General features: G+C 47.0%; 1 protein-coding gene across 10 annotated transcripts in view; it reads right to left on the reverse strand.

The window, feature by feature from the left end:
- R3HDM2 (R3H domain containing 2) overlaps positions 1 to 23,141 on the reverse strand; it is a 63,112-nt gene that overhangs the window by 20,875 nt on the left and 19,096 nt on the right. For all 10 annotated transcript variants that reach the window (XM_075075856.1, XM_075075857.1, XM_075075853.1 and 7 more), the window contains exons 2-6: positions 6,198 to 6,396; positions 4,975 to 5,016; positions 3,189 to 3,275; positions 1,526 to 1,652; positions 323 to 401 (exon numbers count right to left, since the gene is read on the reverse strand). In XM_075075856.1, the coding sequence (XP_074931957.1) occupies positions 323 to 401; positions 1,526 to 1,652; positions 3,189 to 3,275; positions 4,975 to 5,016; positions 6,198 to 6,386 (524 nt within the window). In that variant the 5' untranslated portion in view covers positions 6,387 to 6,396. The remainder of the gene's footprint in view (positions 1 to 322; positions 402 to 1,525; positions 1,653 to 3,188; positions 3,276 to 4,974; positions 5,017 to 6,197; positions 6,397 to 23,141) is intronic.

Genomic DNA, 23,141 nt, shown 5'->3' on the forward strand with positions numbered 1-23,141 from the left:
AATTTTTTTTCTTCTTTCTCTCTCTCCATAATACACAACTACATGTTTTGATTGACTGCAGTAAATAAAATTACAGTTGTGCTTTTTGTTTCTGCACTGCCCCAGCAATAGGAATGCTCTCCAAATTCCAAAAAGTGAAACATACTTTCAGGAACTTTCTGTAGTTGCTGTAGTCCCCCCTCCTCCTAAGATACAGAATACAAACATACATATACACACATGCACACAAACACCACAGGTCCAAGAGTCAAAGAAGCATCGGTCATCAGGTACTCCCTCCCTTCACTCCATCAGCAAGCTGTTTTACTGACTAGGGACCTACCGTGGGTTTTTTTTCAGCGTATTTACTAAAAATTCATGCAAATCTATTCCAGTGGAGTCAGTATATTCCTGGCTGGAATCTGAAACAACAACAGCAGCAGAACAAATTAACAAAACACTGCAATAGAATAGACTGAAGGGAAGAGGTGTGTCTCTCACTACATGTATGAGGATCATGTCCCCACTTAGCTGCCAGATGGAATTCAGCCTCATTCTCAGCACTGCCTATTCACAATAGGAAGAGAGGAAGAAAAGCCCACCTTGTTACAGAATTGCACAGTTTGGGACCCTTATCACCTGGGCTTAAGTCCAGTTTCTAGCACAGGCTCTGAACACAACCTCTAGGGCAAATTTCTCGATCTGTAAAATACGGACTGTAGACTCCTTCCCCTGTGGGCAGCAGGAGGATCAGTATGCTACCTACAAGGTGCTATGAGCACAAGGGCCCATTAGGATAATGCCAGAGAGGGGGAGATCAGATCAGTTCATGGGAGAAAACGTTGCCCCTAAAACCAGCCACTCAGGATATTCCATGCTGTTACAGGAAGCCCCTGCAAGTGTAGTATACCATACTTTTGTACAAGCAACTTCTGCACCTTTGATCCCGCAAGCTATTTAACTGGAAAGCCCCGCTCCATTGGCCCTGTTCTTCCCTTCTCCCCACACCCTTCTCAATTTAAAAGTAGTCGTGGAAATAACAGTAAGTGAAACTGAATCTGCACCAGTGCAGAGTTGCTGCCTGTACAAGGATTTCAGGTGCAATTTGCTCACCAGATTAAACATGTAACTTTTAGCCAATGCTATGCCCCAAAATCATACATGCTGGATCACACAGAAGAAACTTATGTCTCCTCCTTGCAACCTCACAATTTGCCACCTGTGGCAGGTTTTATAAATTCAAATCTAAACTGAAAGCAAAAATTCATACAGTGGGTTCCTGGGTTTGCATCTGCACATTTAAAAAGCCACCAGATCACTATAAACTATGCAGGAAGCCTGCAAGTCTGTTGGGGCACGTGCCAGTCTAGAGGAACCCTTCCTTTCCCTCTCCGTGCTTTGCTCCAGAAGGACGTTATAAAAACAATACATTCCTGTACAGTCATCAGCAGAGGTAACCGCTCTGCTTCCAACAACTGTACCACAGGCCAGCAGAATCCTCAAAGCAGGTAAGACAGGACCTGCCCTGTTCAAACGAGCACCTGACCTCGAGACAGCATTTTCCTTGGTGCTTTTTCTTTATTCTTGTCTTTTTCTTCTTTCTCAGCCCCATCTTTCGTGGACTTTTCCTCTTCCTTGTCAGAGGGGCAGCTAACGTGCAACTGAATGATGTCCTGGAACAAAACAAACCAGGTTGGTTTGAGTCACTTGAACACTCCCTGGAATCACTGCTGTGGCTGGAGATGTGGGCAGCTGAGAAAGGCATCACAGAAAGGCAGGAGATTCGGGTCACAGATCTGAGACATTTCAGAAGAGGCCCTATCCTGGGAGCAGACAAAGCAGTCTCTCTCCCCACGCTCCTCCCAACAGGAAGCCTCAGGCAGGCTCTGAGGGGACTCTCAACAGCATTTGTCACTGTTGAAAACCTGCCTTGCCTGGATCACCTCAGAACCTAAGTACGTGCTTCCTTGTTTGTCTAACCTGGAAAGAGAAAGGGCATGAAGGAAAAACAGAATACACAGCAAAAAGCTTATGTGATGTGATGAGCGGTCCCTGTGCCACATGGGGCTTTCTGATGTTTCTTTTCACCTCCTCTGTTGAGTTGCAACTGCCCAACATGGCCTAAGGATTCACTCTGCTCCACGGGAAGAAATGCTAAACACCAGTAGGATTGCCAAACGCAACGTCAGATGATGCACTGCTCAAATTCAAGTTAAAACTGATTACAGAACCACCACCCTTTGTGCCAGCTCATCTTTCCCCATCCTCCTGCCTTTATGCTAGTGCAGTTCCACGGCACCACGATGTCTGCTTATGGTTGCTTTAGAAGTCCTCCTAGTGACCCTACAGTTCAAAGTGAAACCCAAACCAAAGACAGGAAAGCAGTGTCTGGAGCTGGGAGCATCAACACAAGGAAGGCTTAGAGGCCAAGTATCCCATTCACCACCAGCATGAGGTGGTCTGGGCAGCACTCAGCCCTGCACAGGCCAGGTTTGTCTTTGTCAATGGAGAGTAGCGTAGAGGTCTCTGATCTAGCACCACAGACCTAAGCTGGTGACTCTGCATGGTGCAGTACTATTCAGCTCAACAAAGATGTGCTGTAGCTAGCTGCAACCTGATCTACAGTGAGCCAGCTCAGATCTCTGCGCACTGTACCATCCTGTGCTTCCAAAGCTTGTGTGGGCAGAGATAGCTCACCCCATCTCCTCTTGCCAGGGCAGACAGGTTCTCAGTGTCTTCCTGACTGCTTCCCACCTTCAAGCTTCAGCTTCTCTGTTACTGCCCACAGTGACCACAGATGGGGATCATCTTTGCAGAGCACTGCATACCACTTCTGTGAGCTGGCTGCTTTCAGTCACTGCAGCCTGAGTTGCAAGGAAAGGGCTTGCTTAAAAACTTCCTTCCCGTGGCCCAAACTTCAGGGGCTTTGAGAAGGCAAAGTGCCATTCCATTTTCAGGGGCATAAGCCTGCACAACTTGAGTAGTTGTGGGTTCCCAGTGAGTTGATGCAGGTGATTCCTCATAAGAGAAGGGTTGTGACTGTACACATACAAGCAGTGCTCACAGGCATGACCGCTTCCTTCAAAAGCAGCCTCCTGTGGGAAATTCTTAGCTCTCAGAAGCACAAGCCCAGAACAGGACATCACTTCTAGCAAGATGTGGATTTTCTGGCCTTCCACACTCCAAAGCTTGTCTCATTCTAGGCCTACCTGGGACTCCAGCAGCCCATCTACAAAGGGGCTAGACGATTCTTCACATACAGCCAAACTCCTGACCAGTTTAAGCTTTGAATTAGACTGGAGAAGGAAAAGAAAAGAGTACAGTTAAGACATCTCAGCCAAAACACACAATTTCATGCTGCTATGTTACCAAGCCACTACCATGCAGCTATTGTTAATTGAGCTGCTAAAAAGGAAGACTACCAAGCCAGGTTCTTGCAGCAAACAGGAGTATACAAAGGCTTGGAGTCCTAGAGCAAATCAGTTATTTGCTTCCTTCAGCCTTTGACTAGGATTTGAACCAAGCAAATTTTAGGTGAGAAAGTTCACTGCCTTAATTCATGCACTCTTTGACCTCTTCAGCCAGAGCAATTCCAGCCACTCCCCTCCTCACCTGGTAAGAATTAAAACAATTAACAAAGGATATAGATGAAACCAACTATTTTACTGGTTTTTAAGATGTGAAGATTGTTACTGTTCTTAATTAAAAGGCTGTCATCCCATTTACACCTTGCCTGTCTGACCTGATGACTTTAGTTATTTTGGGTAATGTAGTGGTGCTTAGAGAAAATGCTTAGAGTCCTGCACTTTCAGGACTCTTGGCAAGTTGACTCACTTGGGTGACAAATGGGGTGGGGTGGGTGGGGAAGTATTGACCAGCCACATGAGATCCCAGGCAGGATCAGCAATATGGAGAAAGGCCCAAGGTACACAGACACATTCTGCCCTAGGTATAGCCAGGGTAGGAACTGGAATCACAGCCTGTTTGGGTACTGCACAGGATCCTGGCTTTTAAGACCAAATAGACCCATCAGAGTTATTTTTTCTGAACACCGAGTAGGTCATAAGCAGCACATCTCTTTCATACGTTACTTTAACCAAAAACAAACCCAGGCAGAACCCCTGTTGCAAATTAAACTGCTCTCCCCTCTCTCCCATGTCTCAGGCCAGAACCTGTCTTCATTTGGGTTTGAATTTTGTGATAGGTAAAAAAAAAGAAAAGAAAAGAGGGTGGGGAAGAGACCTTTGCCCTCCCAGCCACAGTTTTCAAATCAAGTCCTGGGCAACCTAGTCAGATGTCATAGCTGACCCTGTTTTGAGTAGGAGGCTGGTCTAAACGAATCCTAGCTGGACTAGGTGGACTCCTGGATTATGCTATGTTTCTATAACTGCCAAGCCTGTAAAATTCATGGCTACCTTTGGTAAACTGCTTCAGTAGTTACTATCAAATTTTGCAAAGAAAAACTGGGGTTGAGGCTAGAAAGGGTAAAAAAAAAAGTCACACAATGGCTACATTTTTACCCCAAGATTTTGCCTACAAACAACATTCTAGAACAGTGGTTTCCTGGTGCTTATTACTAGCAAAAGTTTTGGATTCACTAACACGCATGTGCCATTATTATGGGATCAAAATGTGGTATTCACTGAAGAAAAGGGGCCTTTACATGAAACCAGCCACTTAATTCTGTTTTTTAACTGGCGGGTGCACTGCCAGTGCACTGCCCTGTCCCTCCAGTGACACCTCTGAATTTAATTTCTGGCGCTTTGGCCTCTGGGGAGGTGACAGGTGTGGCAGTTAATAGCAGCAAACAGTTCGTTCATGGGTAAGTGTGTGTTAAAAAGGAACATCCATGCTTCTGTGTGTGGAAAGTTATTGTCCTGAATCATCATGTGCTGCATGTGGCTTCTGGAGACTTGAGAGTACCATCCTAAGGTTGAGATCACAACTCAGCTTGGAATGGCCAACAGAAGAACAGGATGTCAGAAGAGGTCATACCTTGGCTCTTTTTCTGGCATGTCCGTGACTTGAAGTTCGCCTCTGTGGAGAAAGGAAAGAGAAGGCAAGAAGCTTAATCTGAATGCGTACACTATAAATGGTATTTGCTGTGCAAGGCAACACAACACTGAGTGTGTAAAATGACTCTGAAGAAAATTTCTATCTGAGAGTAATGGAAGCATGTGCAAATAGGAAGACCTGGAGAGCTATCCTGTCAGGCCCCAGGTGGGCAAACACTGCTTAAGTGTTAATACTTAGCTTAAATGCCAAGCTTAAGCTTAGACCCAGGTCCTCAGTTTCTGACAGAACCAGCACAAGTGTGGGATCACTGGGCATACAGGTGGAGCTGCATGACACACTTCTAAGCGGGGAAAACTGAAAGTCATCTACCATTCCTCGGACACGAAGGGGATTCTAACACAGTGGACCATGAGACACACACACTGCTGCTCTGATTTTATAGACACCAAGTCATCTGTTATCCCTACCTTCTAAGAAACCCTTCACATTCCACATTACAAAGTGACCAAAGTCAGGCTCTTTCTGAGCAACACTGGAGTCTGCCCACCCAGCGGCTGAACAAATCTAGAGCCAGGCACCAGCTTTAAATGCATTCAGCAGGTTGTTGAGGGTGGGCGTTTCTTCAGGCTCAACACTAAGTCAAAAGAACATGTGACAGGACAGCAGAGCAGTAGGAACGAGTCCCAGCACCCTCCAAATGATGCTTGCACAGATTTTTTTTTTTCCCTTGCTGAAATGAAATTCCAAAACATTCACTTCCTATTTGGGCATTTTTAACAGCAGCAAAGCACCAGCCAAGCACCATTCCTGAAACTTAGCTCTCCCTGGGATGCCTTTACTTCACATTAAGTCATTAACTGGTCCTTAGGTCAAAGAAAAGAATAAGAGGGAGGTAACAGCCATGGGACTACAACCTAGGGACTGAGCACAGGTTCCACCAGGAGCACACCAGTCTCATTTTCTCCCGGAGTAAAAGAATATTTAAATTATTCCACTCTGAGCAGAACAGATTCAGCTACAGAGAAAGAGAGCAGCCTGTGAACAACATGGTCTGAATGGCACGGTATCCCCTTGGGTGGTGGTAGCACAGGCTTCAGACCCTTTCAGAAGAGATAGCAACTAGCTTGTGTTTGCCTGTTAGAAGAAGGCGGCCCAGCTCTGCAAACTGGGAGAAGGGACTACCCACTCGTCTGCACACTTACCTGAGATTCCTGGCGCACACTGACCTCCTCCCCCCCATCCTTCTCCACCTCCTCCTTGCTTGGTGACCTGGATACATATTTGGTTTTGTTCACAGACTCCTCAACCACCTTTTTTTCAGACTCCTTCATTATTTCCAGAGACTCCTGTGTTGTGTTGCTGCTTGACATCTTCAGAGCCCTACAACGCATCAACGGACACCTGCCAGAAGAGGTGACAGAATGGGTGGAAGGGAATCAGGAGGTGGAGAGAGTTTCTGTCTGTAACACAAACTCTTGCATGTATAGATTGTAACTTCCTTGTCACTCATCTTGTGTACAAAGATCCCAACTCAAGCACTCCAATGACAGCCCACCCAGTCATCCCCTTTGATGCAGCCCCTTGCAGCACCTGGCTTGAAGGGACCTTGCAAGAGCTCCATGATTCTCCCCAGGACTCTGGAGATGCTTGCAAGGCAGAACAACTCTCTGAGCTATACAGAGGTCCCCAGTGCAGGCACTCTGCCCTCAAACTTCTTTGATTCGAGGGAGAGACAGAGTAGTCCTAAAGCTAGCAAATATCCAGAGGTAGCAAATTCAGTAGGTGAAATAAACTCAAGCAACCAGAGGGGGTGTACTCTGCCCCAGGACAAACAACAACAACAAAATCTGCATTTTTTTCCCTCAAATCCCAGTCCAGTCCCTCTTGCAATTAGTCAGGTCTTCAGTGAGAAAACAGCCTCACACCCAAGACATTGCCCTGGTTCTTCCTGTGAAATAAGGTAACCCCTGCTATCTTCTCTTTAGCTGCCTATGGCTAGATACTTTAGGAAAAGTGGGAGCCAGACAAAGACAGTCAAATTTCAAATTAAGAGGGGGGAAAAAAAATGCTTCCCAACAAAGTTGCATTTAATTGCTTCCTTTTGATTAGCAAGAACACAGGCAGGCCACAGAGCCCCTGAAACCACCTCTGAATTAGAGTGTAATCTAGACAGGGCAGCAACAGGTGCCTCAGTCTGCTGAGTCTTAAACAGGAGTAATGAACATTTCAGACGTCCATTCATCAAAACAGGTGTTAATTCCAAACAGATTGTCTAGAATTGAAATGTCAGCCCTCTCAGCTAACTCAAAGCAGGCAACTTTGAGCTTGACCGAGGGCTAAACCAGCTTACACAGGCCTGCAGAGGGATTCTGGTACTGAGAAACACATTTGCAGAGACACCACCTGTGCAGAACCCAATGTTCATCCTGATGACAGCTGAGGATGCTGGATAAAGGCAGGCCCATTGAGACAAGTTTCCAAAAAGAAAAGGGGAAGCCTAAATTTGAGACAGGCTCAAATAAAAGGCCCAGGCACTGGAAAACACAGCTGATATTTAACAACTTGTTTTATTAATTACTTTGGCAGAACATGGCTGAAAAAGCATCAGATCTCAGAGATTTATTGACTCTTGGCTCTGCATGGGAACTGCTAATATTCATTAACGAATTCAACCTCATCCCCCTGTAATTTGTGGGGCTGATGAACACAAAACATGTATTTGACTCTTATTGCAGCTACTGCAATCAGTTCTGGATACAGAAAGCGGGAGAGCTCAATCAACTGCTCCTAACTCATGGATTTGCAACGAACAAATACGTAGTGCAGAACAAAACAAAACCAAAAAAGTACAGGGATTTGTAACAAACTTGTTAAGACATCCAGGGCAGATGCCCTGTTGTGAATGGAAAATGATGTGTGCTACAGGCGAACCTCCATGGCAGGGCTGCAGCCACAGAAACCACAGTACTGTGCAGCAAGTGTGCCTGGGAGATGCCAGCACTGCACTGGATCCAAGCCAGAGGATGGGACACGACGCTTACTGACAAAAGGAGGAAGCCATGGGTACCTTAGCTTTGCTTCATACCTATCATTGCCTGTTCTACACTTATGATGAACTTTCCCCCAGCAATAAGACTCACTGCCAGCAGTCACAGATGAGAGAACCAGGAAGGGAAAAAGTTACTTACCCCAAGGCCTTGTTGAGTAAGCGGCACCTTGAGGTTGTGTGGGAAATACCCCCACTGACCCCACAAAATTCACAGGAAGAGGGTGCAGGGAAAGCGAAAAAAGCTGGCATGGATGAAGCTGACACGGCTGCACCGTTCGGTTTATGCACAGGAACCAGTATGTTTCAAGGCAGACGCATATACCCACAGGAGAGTGACTATGGATGCTATGGATTGATATAGGCAAGTGGATACATCCCAGCACTATATGAAAACAAGGTATTTCTCACTAGAGAGAACTGCTGGAAGATCCCAGCCACTGTTCATCCGCGTTCATTCTGGAGCAGGAAGGTTACAAGAAACCTGCTGTTAATTCCATAGGCAGCTTCCTATGTAGCACACCTGAAAGTGTTACGATGAGGACACGAGGGGACAGAAGGCTCTCTTCTCACCTGAGGGGCGATACTGAACGAACATAACCAGGCAAGATCCCTGTGCCCGCTGCAGTACTGAGCCAGGCTCCTTCAGCCCAGAATTGTCACACTGTACGAAGCAGGCTGTCCCTGCTTGGTACAACCAAACTGGTAGCTCCTGGCAGAAAACAGCTGCCATCGATAGCTTGTTACAGAAAAAGAACAAGAGAACAGTCTGCTGTTGATGTCAGCCTTGCAAGACGATTCTATAAACACGTCTCCCTTCTGGCTACTAATGATTTCCAAGCATGCATGTGCCCCCAAATGCCAGGTGGAAGAGAGGGCGAGAGCACCTCAATCTGCTATTCTGAATGCTAATCAGTGCAGATCCTTGCACTGCATGGATCACTTGCTGCTCCCTACCCTTTCTTGGCACAGTCCCACAGGACAGCATGCAACACCACAGACAATCCCACTGGCAGGCGTCTCCTGGAGCACCCCTGCAGGAAGCAGCTTCCCTCAGGAATCACTGAAGCATCCATCCTCCAGCTGCAAGGGTCTGTTCTTCATCCTGGCAGGCTGGCTATCTAGCAGTCATCAACAGGAACTGCAGTCGAGCTCCCAGGTTTACAGCAAACATGCTGCACAGGGTGGTGAGCCCCCACATGAGGGAGTCGTGCTCTGCTGCGATGCCTCCAACAGGAACTAGGTCAGAAAAGGAAGAGTGAGCACTTGCTTGATTTGCACACCAGCCTCCCTAGGGGGAGTCTGGATTATGCAGGGGGTGAAGCTGGTAAACTCTGCCTCCCCGCTCCCCAAAACATTCCATGCTGCAGGAAACGGCTCCAGCCTTGTGTCCAGGCCAGAGGCTTGGCTTTTAAACAATCCAGGAGGATCCGTAGCAGATTTAGGGAAGGGAAGGCAGGAGGCACCTGAACCGCACATATGACACTTATCTAAACGGGGAATTTCTGCACTAAAAATAAAGGAGCAGGTTTTGTACAGCTCATTCTCTTTGGAACAGCCACCCTATAACAAGTTTTCACCCCCAAGCCAAGCATCTCAGTCAAATCTGAGAAGTGTAATGAGATCTTTTCTCACCATACTGCAATGTAACTTCGGCATCGCAATAAGGGGCATATCATCAGTTTTCCCTCTCCTCTTCCAGAAAAGACAACTCGGAGTCACTGAATTGACATTTGTAAGCTGCCCTCTCCTGATAAAGCTTCCATCCCCCAACAGCAGTCCTCCAGGATATCTCCCTGCACATAAAATTCAAAGATATGTGCACTGCTGGTATTTCTCAATAGCGATGCTTTTGAGAGGAGGTTTCCTTTCTATATGAATGAATCAGCCCTGCTCTCCCAGGACAGACGTGGGATGCAGTGAGGGGGTGGCAGACATGATCTGCTGTGACAGACAGCAGCTTGCAGAGAAAGGGGAAGTTCAGAGGACTTGGTGGGGTGGGTGGGACTGAGCTGTGCCTTGCTAGGGAGATAAAAAGATTACATAGATGTAACATCAGGGAAGCCACAAAATCTGTGTCAGAAAAGGGAACAGAGCAAAAGGTGGGTGAGCTGCCATTGATTGTTTTGGATGGGTCTGGAGGCTGGTAAAGTAAACAGGCCAGTCAAGGCAGTGACAGTGTGAACGTTTTGTGCGTGCCGGCCAAGGGCCAGGTGAAGGGGTAGCCAGGACAGGCTTACATTCTCCTCTTCACCGCAAAGGGGAACACTGAATTCTATCTCTGCTGCCTTCTTGCTACATGCAGTTTGCAGCTGCCAAGCCACGACAATGCAGGCAGCAGCTGGTCCTGGTTAAGCAGGGAATAAGAACAAGGAACTTCCGCATTTACAGTTAGGATGGATCCAGCAGCAAATCTGGGAAAGGCAGGAAGCCTACTGCTAACTACACTCTCTTCCTGGCCTTGTTTCTCAGAGTACAGAAATGCTCCTGGGAGCTAAATGAGGGTGCAAAGGAGACATATGGCTGTTTGGCTGTGGCTGCTTACATACACTTCTGTGTTGCAACGGGATAGAGGTATCTGAGGTAGCTCGTCCCACCCTGCAATAGAGTTAAGCTACCTCTCAGTTTTCAGGGGCAAAGGAAACAAGTGTGAGTGGACTCCACTGTCTGAGTCCCTGTCCAAGCCACGACCACAGGAGCAAGTTTGCATGCTTACAGCCTTCTCGACCAGGCTTCACAATTTGCTTCTAAGATAAGAATCTTGAGTCACTTCCCCTCCACCTCCTGTCTTGGCTATTAAGCAATTATTTTTTTTGCTTTCTGAGACTCATTCCGAAAGGCGTTCAACAGGGCAGAGTAAAAATCTCATCAGATTCAGCCCAGGTCATCAACATTAATGGAACAGAGTTTTTGACTACAGAGAAGGCTGCAGAGTCTCAATGCCAAGAAGAAACCCTGACATAGCCATAACAGCAGCAGCCTTCTCCATCCTCAGGTTGGTTATGAAATATAAGGAAAGCATACTTAGAAACAAACACATCCAATCACATGCTAAGCAGAGTTAAAGTGCTCTGAGGGCTCAGAAATAAACATCCCAAGGCTGGTGATTCACTGGCAGGCAGGACAGTCCCCATCACATTACTCTGATGAACAAAGTCAGTTCTGAGCACTGGGAGGAGAACTGGGCAGGAAGGGCTGGCCCAGCCCAAGGGAGGTTTGCTGGTGCAACTGGTAATTAAACCAACAAACCAGCCTGTAAGAGGGAAGGGGGAAAGCAGCAGCCTTTTTCCAGCATCTGAGTGCTTCACTTCACCCCTCTGTGCAAGGCTTCAGTATTAGCATCATGTATCACTGAGTAAGGATCTCCTGCAAGGTTAAAGGATGATGCTCTCATGAACAATTTGCTCATTGGCTTCCAGGTCAGCCAATCGGCATCGCAGCTCCATGGCAACAGGCTCTATCACTAGGAGCAACCAGACAAGTTTGGGGGGTGATTTAGATTCCCCCTCCTCGCTCCCCTTCCCGAGCACGTCTGCTGTAGAAAAAGGTTTTCACAGGAAAAAGTGGAGGTGGTGAAGTGCAGAGGGTGCTGCAAATTCAAGACATTAAAGCCTCCTCGGTTCTACTAAGTCAGGCAGCACAGTGCTCCCCCTCTGCACCGAGGGATCTTCAGAGAGGCTTCTGCTTTCTCCTTTTCTGCCAGGGCACAGCAGCTGGTAAAATTTTTGCTATATCTGGTAGGTACACCTACCAGATGCAACCAGATGCTGTAACAAAAGGCTTTGCTAGCCAGACCAAAGGCCACGTAGCTCCTGAAACATCATTCTCCTAGGCTCCATTTGGGTTCCCAGTCTGCTCTGCAAAACATAAATTGCCTGCACCAACACTGCTGACTGGGGCATCTCAAGCATCCCAGAAAGAGTCTGCAGCCTCAGCTTGAAAACAAAAAGATAAAGAACCTTTTGAGCACATTCCCTTTCCCTCCTGTTGGAGAAAATAGCTCCCTATCAGAGGTAACAGCTGTAGCTAGATGAGCACCTGGTTCAATGAGAAAGCCCTGAAACCTTACTCGGGAACACTCATAAGCTGCAATGAAGCAACCTCCCCTGAATTCTCTCATTTTCTCTTAAACTGATAATAAACAAAGCAATGGAGAAGGGTTTAATTCCTCACTATCATACAGTTCCTCACAAAACCTAGCAAATAAAAAAACCACCAAAAAAACACCAAACAAAACCAAACAACCCCAAACCAGGAGGCTAGAAGTATTTGACTGCACAGTGCACAGGCTCCCAGTGCTTAGTCATTGCTTTAAATCTTAATCTCCACCCCCACATTACATCAAAGAGGTGAAATTATGATGCAATGGAAGGATTTGACTTCAGGTGGGAAGGGGGGAAATAACCTTAAATGAACAAGGAGACAGAAAATGCAGGTGAGATAGAAAGCCCTCTATGTTAATTCTGCAGAATATCAGGTCTCCAACATGTCCCTCCCAAATAATTCCAACAAGGGTAAGGAAACACCATTTAAATTGTCTTCATCCACAGCTGAGGAAAGCCCCCATATCAAACTCTCCTTCACATTTGCTGAGCAAATGCCTGCAGCAGCTTAAGGTGCTCATGTCTCTCCTGGCTGTCCATATAACATTTGCGCTATAAGTCAGAGCTGCTACAAGGGACTCCCTTCAGAGTGACCCAGCTCTGCACCTCAGCAGAGCCACTGCCCACTTGGTTCTGAGGGGCTTAAGCTCAGGGGCTACTGGGCCTGTTCCACCGACTGCAACCCCTCGGAAGAGGCCAGCGTCTGCAACAGCCTAGCTACTGTGGCCATGATTCGCCTCTGCATATCTGACTGAACATAGGAATTGGGGCCTAGAGAAGAGATGTAATCCTAGAGCTCTTCTTCACTTCAAATACCCTTAAAAAGGCTGTTCACTAGTACAGGTGCAGTCAGCCCTGTTAAATGGGACAATAGCCAGTAGGTGTGTTATGGTAAACATCTGAATTATCACAATGGCGGTAGTTCTCAGTAATGTGCTACATGCATGGATTTCATTATGTAGAACATCTCAAACCACAAGATAATTTTAGGTGGGGGAAACAAAAAATAAATCAGTTATTTTGTTACCTCCCTCAATTAATGCAAGCACCAAAATCATGATAGGTGTCAACTCACTATTACTGTACTCCAAGAGTGTGACACAACTGGTATCAGGACTGCAAAATCATCTTCACATGACACACAGGGATCAATAAAGGTGCCAGAACAATAAAGGTGCGTTGGCATCTGAGGAAAGAAAGAATCAAAAAGATACAGTATGCTTTGCCCATGGGCTTTGAAAAGCCCAACTTTAATAGCCTGCCATTTCCACCTGGATGCAACTCAGGGTTTCTATCCAGAATGCTGCTGTCACAGCTCAGTCTAGCCCCTTGGAAGGCAGCAAGCAGGACACACACTGTAGTACCAGGGCCTTCCCAGCACTGCCTCAGGAAAGATGCGTCAACGCTGAAGAACTGCCATTTATCAAACATGCAATGATTCTCATGAGCAAGCTGCTGCCTCCCCAGGGCAGGTTCACTTGCCTCACCTTTGTGCATTACCTGCTCTATCTCGGGTTCTTAGTTCATCAAAATAACAGGCAGCACCACAGTCCCTAGGCAGGCATGGAAGCAATAAGAATGCAGCAGGGCCTCCCTTGCCAAAGCCTTTGGGACCACATCACCCTGGGATGGGTAAACATCTACATTACCGCAGTCTGAGGATTGCTGTTAAAATAACGCATCTTGCCTAGACACAGTGGAGTAGTTTTCACTGAAAATTAGTATTTCAGCAGAAGATAAAACAAAAAGCACCACTTAAATGAAAACACACAAGGCAGAGCTGCTGTCATGAAGGGAGCACACAGCAGAGGTAATTGCCTGCCACACAGATGACCTCCAGGCAGGAGGAGGGTTCCACCACACAAGTTCCATTGCACCAAACAAGCAGGAAAATACCACTTTAACTCAAGTCATGGTTGCTTTTAATTTCTTCACCAACACGAGATCAAAGCCCTCCTACAGGACAGGAAGAATGACACCTGGGCCTAAGACAGAAACTTCATCAGATCTTTTAAGGTAAGCAAAACGCAGTGCCTGGGCAGCATGTGGGAGGCAAAAGTCCTTTTAGGAGTGGAAGAGGTGCTTGTTCTTCCCTGCGAGGGAAGGAAAGAGAAGATGCTGTTGAACCACGTCTGAAACATGGATGTGTCCAGCCACCTAACCCAACACTTCCACGTGCTCTGCAGGGAATTCTGCAGTTTTTAATCTGCTGCTGCTTGTGTTGAGATGCAGCCTCTTGTGGAAGGAAAAGCTCACGGTAGAACCCTTTGCACTTGTCTCCGGATAGACTCAAAGCAGAACAATTAATTTCTTTCCCCCTTCAGATTCCAGATGTTCCCACTCAAGACAGGTCTTCACTTCTTGCCCCAAAGGCTACGCTGTTCTTTTTGTGCAACTTAAATCACTAGCTTTCACATCAGAGCTGGCTGAATTTCAGTAACAAAGGAGGCATCTTTCATTCATAAGAGCCCTGATCTTTCAAAATTGGAGAAAGTATCAAACCAAGGAAGGATTTCCTACTACAGTTAAGAGAGTACCCCAGCATACCCAGCATGTCCTGCCACCCCCATGTGCAATGCTCTGAAACATCCTTGCCACATGAACCGATATGGAAGGGAGCAATTACACGCCTGTGAAGTCACACACATTCTGTCATTTTCCAGGAATACAAAGATGGCGATGACCACTGCACCATCCAGTCAGCTGCCATCACCAAGTCAGCTGAGGGGCTTGGGGGCTTCCCAACCAAAGGAAAACAGCAAAATGACAAAGGAAGAGTGTGTTGGGTTTTTTTTCCTATACATGTAAACTACTGATTGGGTATAGTGGCAGCAGGAAGAGTTGCCATGCGCCTGACAGGAAACTTCAATGTAGAGTTGACCGATGTGTTCAGAGAATCCAGCTTGATTGCCTGTATATTCAGGTCCTTTCTTTTTACTCCCAAAGCAGCCTATATGCTATGCAAGATCAGAGCTCCCATCTCATAGAAATGGGAAAATTTGACAACACAGAAAGAAGCAATCACTGGATTCAGGCATGCTGTGGATCTCCTGGGGAAGATAATTCAGTTCAGCACCAAAGCCAGAGGTTGTAGAGATCCCCAGATCCCACTGGAAGCCTCCGCCCCACCCCAACTAGGCTTACTGCTCAACTTTTGATGCATATTTCCTTTTTATATGCACTGAGAGGAGAAAACGGTGTGTGGAGGGAGATATCGCATGAAGATGCAAGTGAGCAACCATGACAAATCATTAGAAATCAGTTAAAAATAATGCATCCATTATTGACTGTTATGGTACCATGCAGTGGAATAGCGTTTATGTTCAAGTGACCTGACAAGAAAAGCAGAACGGAGTTTTTTTTGCAGCGCCTGCTCAACATCAACAGCAGTGCCTCCTCCATCTCACCACTGAGGCACCTGGATACCAGCTCTTTGCAAGACTGTTTACTTGCACTTCAAGCCCTAGCTGGGAACACCAGACTCAATCAGCAACCTAGTACCTTCTTTGCTGCTCTACAGCACTTCTGGGTACAAAAAAAAAAAATCTCTTAAGTGCTTTGAACTGGATGGGTAAACTTTGCTTACACCTGTTTTGCAAGCGTAGAAAAGGAGAGGCAGAGAATTCCTGCTACAGTTATTAGATGCCCACAGCTCTGCCTCCCAGAAGCCGACAGGTTGGACAACACTGGAAGAAAGGAACCTATTGCACAAACACCACAGGAGAGTTTGCAAAGAAAGAGAGTTCAAATGATACTGAAGAAAGTGGATTTAAACAGTCTCAGGCTTAAAAGTTCTCTTAGCCTGAAGTTCACAGGAGTAGCAGCCATCTTCAGTCCTCCTGCTCTCCCCTCTGTCAGCCTAAGAGGGTATTATTTGTTTCATTATAAAGACAAACAAACAAAAAACAGTGGTGATGTTCTCTTTTCCTTTTATTTTGGGAGCTGCAGTGAAGCCAAGCCAGAACCCTCTCACCCCTGTTTACAAAATCTGGGGGAGAAAAAAACACAACACCAGCCAACAGTTAAAAAGTGAAAGGACCACAGAAGCCATCAATATAAACAGTTCTTGAGAAGGGCTTACGTTCGCTCCAAACACAGTGCTGTACATTTTTGTGGACAGTTCCTCTGAGGGTCCCTAGGCAGAACGGTGGGAGAAAGAAAAGATAAATCTGAGCTGAGAATCTCCCCATCAGAGAGCTCCCTTCTCCATGTCACACCGGTTTTCCTTTCCCCATCACGAGCTATTCCTGTATTCATCCAAAGACCAGGGAACTGCTCCTGTGACGTCAAAGCAGTTTCCCAGCAACAATTAATGAGGGCTGTCCACCACAGGGGTTTCCTCAAAAGCTAGCAAGGGAATTATCCACCTACTTTCTACAGTGTCAAGATGCAACAGGACAGCATTGAACAGGTACTTCTGTTAACCCCTTCACGGCTCAGACGAAAACCCTGGCACAGTTCCCACTGACACATGTCCTAATTCTTTCAGAGAACCCCAAGCAGAATTCCTTCCACCTGAACCCATCCATAATGAAATACCACATTAGGTAGGAGACACCTGCAGATACAGAGGTGGCGACCAGGCTCAGGAAAAAAGCATGATATTAGAAATAGCTCTTATCCTCTTGCTGGCACGCTTCTTTTGTGCCGTGCCTGTGCCAGTCGGAAGCATAAGCACAAACATTAAGAAGTGGGCTGAGAGAGCAAGGTATTCCCCAGTCCAGCTTACCATTCTGGAGCCGACCTGGGCTGGCAAAGCAGATCCTCAAACTTTACTAATCAAACCCAAAGCATTCCAGCTCCTGGCAAACCTCCTTGGGAGAAAGGCAAAAAGTAAGGCAGCTACCTGTATCCCCCTTTCTGTTTTCAAGGCTGATGGCTCCCGCTTCTCACCAAGCTGGCAGAGGATACTGAGCCACTTGACACACTAGGTAGCCAAGGGGTACACAGCAAATACAGTGGCTGTTTTCCAGGTGGGATCCAGAAACTGATTTTGTCATTAAACAAAGGGGGGAAGTGATGATTAAGAGAAAAAAAATCAACTTAATCTTTTGGCTGCCAGCTGCAAAAGTGCACTTCACAGTGAAGGGGGAGTCCAAAGAGTGGGACAGCAAGATGAGCTCAGCCTTCACCTGCTGAAGAGCTCACCATTCATTGCAGAAGCTGTTTCTGCCGTTTGCAGATCTTCAAGTCACAGGTTATGCTTCCAGTTTAAATAAGCATTTTAAAAGACACAAAGGGAAAGGAAACAGGTCCAACGCATCTGAACAAAGGTCCTGCAGTACAGTAATTGGCTAATACCTCAAGCCCATGAAAACTATCTCCTAGCACTAAATCTCAAATGAGGGGGAGCATCATTTCCAGTATCATTTTTTAGGCAAGACTGGATGATGAACATGTGTGAGGAGGTGGTAAAGGCAATCCAAACTCCCGATTCCACTAAAACCAAACCCAATTCAGTGACAGGTTTAAAGTAATTAAAAAGTGGGGTTAATACCTATATGAACACAAATATACTCCTACAGAACACCAAACTGCATAAGCTAACCTGAAAACATTATTTGGCACATAGCCAATTAACTAGTCAACATTTCTCACCAACTAGCCGGCTTCAAACAAGTAAATCCTTTAAAGTATAACCCAGCAGAAGAGCAGGGAGTATTTTGTCTTTGCAAAATGAACAGAAACTACTCACAGGCAAGCTGCATAAACACCCAACTGAGACACAGGAAAACCCATGAGACTGTCACAGGGAACTCCTTAATGACACGGAAGAGTAAAGTATGCTTATCAGGGATTCCCGTCTCTGGTAGGTGCATCCCCAGCACCACAAAAAGAGGAAGCAGAAAGCTCATCTCACACTCTGAAGTCTCGAATGGGATCACAGAGCCACATAGTCATTTTAATACAGCACCATTTTAAATTAACCTCATCAAGCAGCAGAAATACTGTCACTTACTTCCCAGGGATGAATGGGGTCACGTCCCCTTCCCTGAAACACTCGCTTGCATTTATACCTATACTGTATTTTGCATGGTGGGGGTACAGGGAGAGGAAAAGAAAAGTCTCTGGTCAACCTTTCTCAAGCCCAAAATAATTGAAGACATTCTAAAAATAAACTCACCCTGGTGGTTTTGCACTCTCAGCAGGTCATCTGTTTCCTGATTTCAACGGAGACTTCATTGCCACAACCAGTTCAAGAGGAATTTTGCCAAGGTAATATTGCTTCTTAGAAGCCCCCGCCAGCTCTCAAGCCTGAATAAAATGCTAGCGATCTTTGCTGCTGCTGCTACAGCAAGCTAATTGCTCTGACAAGCAGCTCTGAAGCAAAGCAGAGCCCAGCTGTTCAGAGGGATGTCATAGAGAGCTCTGCCAATAGCCACATGCACACCCCCCTCCTGCTCTCATTCAAATACTTCAATGGAACTGCCTCCGCACGGCCCTGAGAAGGCTTTAAAGACACAGCATCCTTCCCCTGCCAGGCACTGGAGCAACACAAATGTAAGTGCAAGAGCAAAGAAGAGATACCACAGTAAACATTAGTATCTTTCAGAAGAATTCAAGTGCATGGACTACACTTTGCAGAATGCCCTACATGTGCCAAGGTAGGTTACGGACAGCCGTACTTCGCTTCTATAATTGTTGCCATAATGTTTTCAAGCGCTCAGTTTGTTAACGGTTTCACTTCAGGTTTTTTTTCCTTGCTCATTTATTAGTGATTAAATACTGACAGAGACAGGAAATGAGGTTTTAAACAGCTCCCTTGCTTAAATTTTCCACAGAAAGGGTTTCTCCGTCCCAGACCCGGCGACTCCACAGGCACGCAGGCTGCAATCAAGTCTACTCTCCGTATACCAACGCTTGCTCTCAAGCACACAAGACAGCCTTGCCGAGTGTCATGCACAGGCAGACTCCGTGACAGATCACAAGCACATCCTCTCCCTTGCCAGGCTCACAAGTTGCTTCTTGTTGGATTATGGAGATCTTCCGACTACAGCGCTAAACACTGATCAACACCAGGTAGGCGTCATTCTTCTCCTGCACCAATGGTTCCTGCTAGGCAGGAGCCCATCCTAGGCAAGGTGCAGCCAGAGCTGAAGAGAGTGCACTCCTGCAGGGGCCAGCGCTGACTCCAAACACAATCAGGTCAGTCAGCAGCTGGTCTCCAAGAGGCTCCTCGCTCAGGCTGAGCTCTGGCAGCGCTGGAGCTGGCAACAGAGAAAGGGGCACCAGGGCTCATAGGGCAGCTGTCTAAAGGCGAACGCTTTGAAGAGAAAGGCAGTGAAGGTGAGAAGGAGGATCAGCCTTGAGCTCAAGGAGGTGGAAAGGCTGAAGTGAGACAGTTGCAAAAAGGTCGAGATGCACAGCTTTGACAGCATCCATTGCAAATAGCATAGTCCTGCGCTGGTAAAACCTCTTCAGGACTTGCCTTTCACAGAACCACAGAATGGTAGGAGTTGGAAGGGACCTCTGGAGATCATCTTGTCCAACCCCCCTGCTTGAGCAGGCACACCCAGAGCAGGGGGCACAGGAACACATCCAGGCAGGTTTTGAATGTTTCCAGAGAAGGACACTCCACAACCTCCCTGGGCAGCCTGTTCCACTGCTCTGGCACACTCACAGTAAAGAAGTTTTTTTTCCTCATATTGAGGTGGAACTTCGTATGTTCCAACTTGTGCCCATTGCCCCTTGTCCTGTCATTGGGCACTAATGAAAAGGGCCTAGTCCCTTCGTCCTGACAGCCACCCTTCAGATATTTATAGGTATTTATGAAATCCCCCCATAGTCTTGTCTTCTCCAGGCTAAACAAACCCTAGTCTCTCAGCCTTTCCTCATAAGGGAGATGCTCCAGTCCCCTGATCATCTTTGTAGCTCTCCGCTGGACTTGCTCAAGGAGTTCCACATCCTTTGTAAACTGGGGGGCCCAAAACTGGACACAGTACTCCAAATGTGATCTCACTAGGGCTGAGTAGAGGGGGACGATAACCTCTCTCAGTCTGCTGGCCACACTCCTTTTAATGCATCCCAGGATACCGTTGGCCTTCTTGGCCACACTTTACCACTTTTGCTAAGTTAACGTAGTTTCTTCTAAACGAACCCCTGCTACAGCCAAAGAAACAGTCAGAGCTTTTAAAAAGCAAGGAGACAGGCAACAGAAACCTGATACATTTCAGCTCCATGACAAACTCAGGTTCAAGCTTGTAAAGCAGCCCTGCTCTGCAAAGGACTTAAGTTTAAAAGTATGCATGAACTTCTGTCTTAACCTGCTTCAAAGCCTTCTGAATCAAGCCTGTCATGCCCATGCAGAAAGCAGGTGAATGCTCATGGCCAGCTGTCCTCCTCCTCTTGCTGAAACAGCAGCTGTGGTCCTGGCTGCAGTGAACAGCTCCTAGCTCCTGCCCGCAGCAACATGGACATTTGAAGAGAGGGTCCCCATGGCTCAAGAACCGGAGAGAAAGGAATGACAGAGGGGCAAGACAGCCTAGTGGTAATAATACAAGAGTCACTTGCAACACTATACCAGTGTTTTCAAGTGGAGGGCCACAATTGATCAGCCCCCACATTGGCTGAATGCAAAGGCTTCATGGATGTTATATGAGATTTCCCCATCAGAAGGTGCAGGGAAGACAGCTCCAAAGGATTCAAGTTCCTTTTATGCCTCCTGTTTCTGGCCACTTCAAGTTCTTTCCTCCCAATTCTGCAAAGAACTTTTAAAATGAAGGTGCCGGTCCAAGGAAACTGAACCATAATCTCCCAAGCTCTTTGAGAAACAGTTACCACTGTCTAAGCAGTGCAAGCTTGCAGGATGAGGTCCTTCAGCTGAGCTCATGGGCTGCGCTATGACAGTGTCTCAGTCTGCTGCACAGTGAGCCCTGAGAGGTAGCAAGTGACTGTGTTTGCAAGAGCTCCACAGCTTGCTCAGCAGGATGTCAGTCTGGATGTTTGTGTCCCCCTGGCAGAAAGCATGTGCTCAGAGTGACTCCCTGTGGCAGCTGAACCCAGCAAAGCTGCAAGATTCCAACAGAGATTAGGTTAAGGACTCGGCATCAGGGTTTTCCCCCCTTTTTAACTCTTCCATTTTGGGTTTGTTTATTCCTGTCACTTAGCACCCAAGCAGGCCCCAGGAGTTTCAAACCTGGAGTTCTGAGCCCTGAAGAAGCTCCGGCAGCTACTTTGCCAATGAAGGTGCAACAGAAAGGGACAGAGGAGTTCAGGTCCAGGAGCAGTACTCCAGCATGCCTTGCCCAGGCCAAGGATCTTTGCTCCACACAGACAGAGCTCTAAAACCTCCATAAAATCTAGTGAAACTAACAGACCTGGTCTGCTGCATTTTGACTCAGGATCATTAAGGACAGTTGGCTGGCACCCTCTACCCCGGACCTCTGCAGTGGCAAGATCAGTACTATAAAAGGAGGGAACTTTGGATGCTGTTCTGTTCTACTGTGTCTTCCTGTTTCCAAAGACACTCAGCTGGCAGAGCACGTTAGCAAGCAAGAACACACAATCAGCTAGGACCCTCTTTTGAAACCCCACTGTCACTTCTTCGCATTGACATTCACAGAATCGCAGAAGGGTAGGATTTGTAAGGGACCTCTAGAGATCATCTCATCCAACCCCTCTGCTTGAGCAGGTACACCTACAGCAGGGGGCGCAGGACTGCATCCAGGCAGTGTTTGGATATTTCCAGAGAAAGAGACTCCACAACCTCTCTGGGCAGCCTGTTCCAGTGCTCTGCCACCCTCAGAGTAACAAAGTTTTTCCCTGTATTCAGATGGAACTTGAACATTAACATTAAAGCAGAAAGGAAAGAAGCTCCATAACCTGAGCCTGCAAACCTGATGTCTAGCACTTAGATGCCCGGCAGATGGCTCAGCAAGGACAGATTTTTAAGTGGGAAAGCCTTCCAGCCCGAGGACACAATGCCTGCCCTAGACAGTACAGATGCAGCCTCCTGCAGGCTTGTCCATGTCTTTCAAAAACCATTGCCCATTATCACTGTGAGTCGGCAGCGTTTCATCTTCAAGAAGCACGCGTGTGTGAGAGGATTTCCTAAGCCGCATCTTTCTCCTTAGATGAGGAGACAGTAAATCCTGGTGGGAGGAAGCGAAGAAGGAAGAGCGAGTCAGCCCCACCAGCAGCCTGGACAACGCCCTACAGAGAGGGCTTCTACCTTTCACACCTGACAGCCATTTGCTGAGGTATTGCGCGCGCGCACACACACGTAACGAAACTGGGTCAGTGCAAGCAGGGCGCAGAAAAGATGCAGCAGCTCTAGGTACCGTCTGTGCTCCCAGCTTGCAGGTAAGCTGCCTATCCCCAACACAGGAATATATCACAGAGCAAACAAAGAAAAAAGCAACCAGACACATTCCCTCCCTGCCTGGTAGACATGTATCAAATGAGCCCAGGCTCTAATTTGCCGAGCCTAGCTCCTTTGAGAGAAGACATGTCAGTTAGGTAGTGGATGTAGTCCCATCAGAAGGGAGGAAAAAAAGTTGACATTTATGACATAAAACTTGTGGGATGGTACTGGTGCAAACCCCCACCATCAACCCAGGATTGGGCTCCCCCATACGACAGACATGTACCAGGCAGCCTGCATCACACACCTACAGTGACTGAAAAGGAAGAGCATTACCAATAGACTTAAATGTATTCATTTACCCACCCAGACCAGAAAATTCCCTCTCCCCTTAGAACGGGGTTGGGGTGGAGAACCCAAACAAAAGAGCCTGGGAGAGCCTCCTCATTGCAGGCATGCCAAACACCAGCACTCTCACTTCTGCCAGCCTTAGTCACCACAGCACCATGGGGGTAAGGGAGAGAAAGCAATCCTCAAGCAGCTAGAGAACTATATCATGGACTGTTCTTTGGGCTAGAACTGACCTTTCTCATAGCATCCAGCAGCAGGCTGCAAGCTACCATTAATTACTAAACTGCATAGGTAGAAACACACCCTCCAGACAGCATACACTTCCAAGGTCATTATGAGCATG

The sequence above is a fragment of the Phalacrocorax aristotelis genome, chromosome 26, assembly GCF_949628215.1.
Source record: "Phalacrocorax aristotelis chromosome 26, bGulAri2.1, whole genome shotgun sequence".
NCBI classification, from domain to species: domain Eukaryota; kingdom Metazoa; phylum Chordata; class Aves; order Suliformes; family Phalacrocoracidae; genus Phalacrocorax; species Phalacrocorax aristotelis.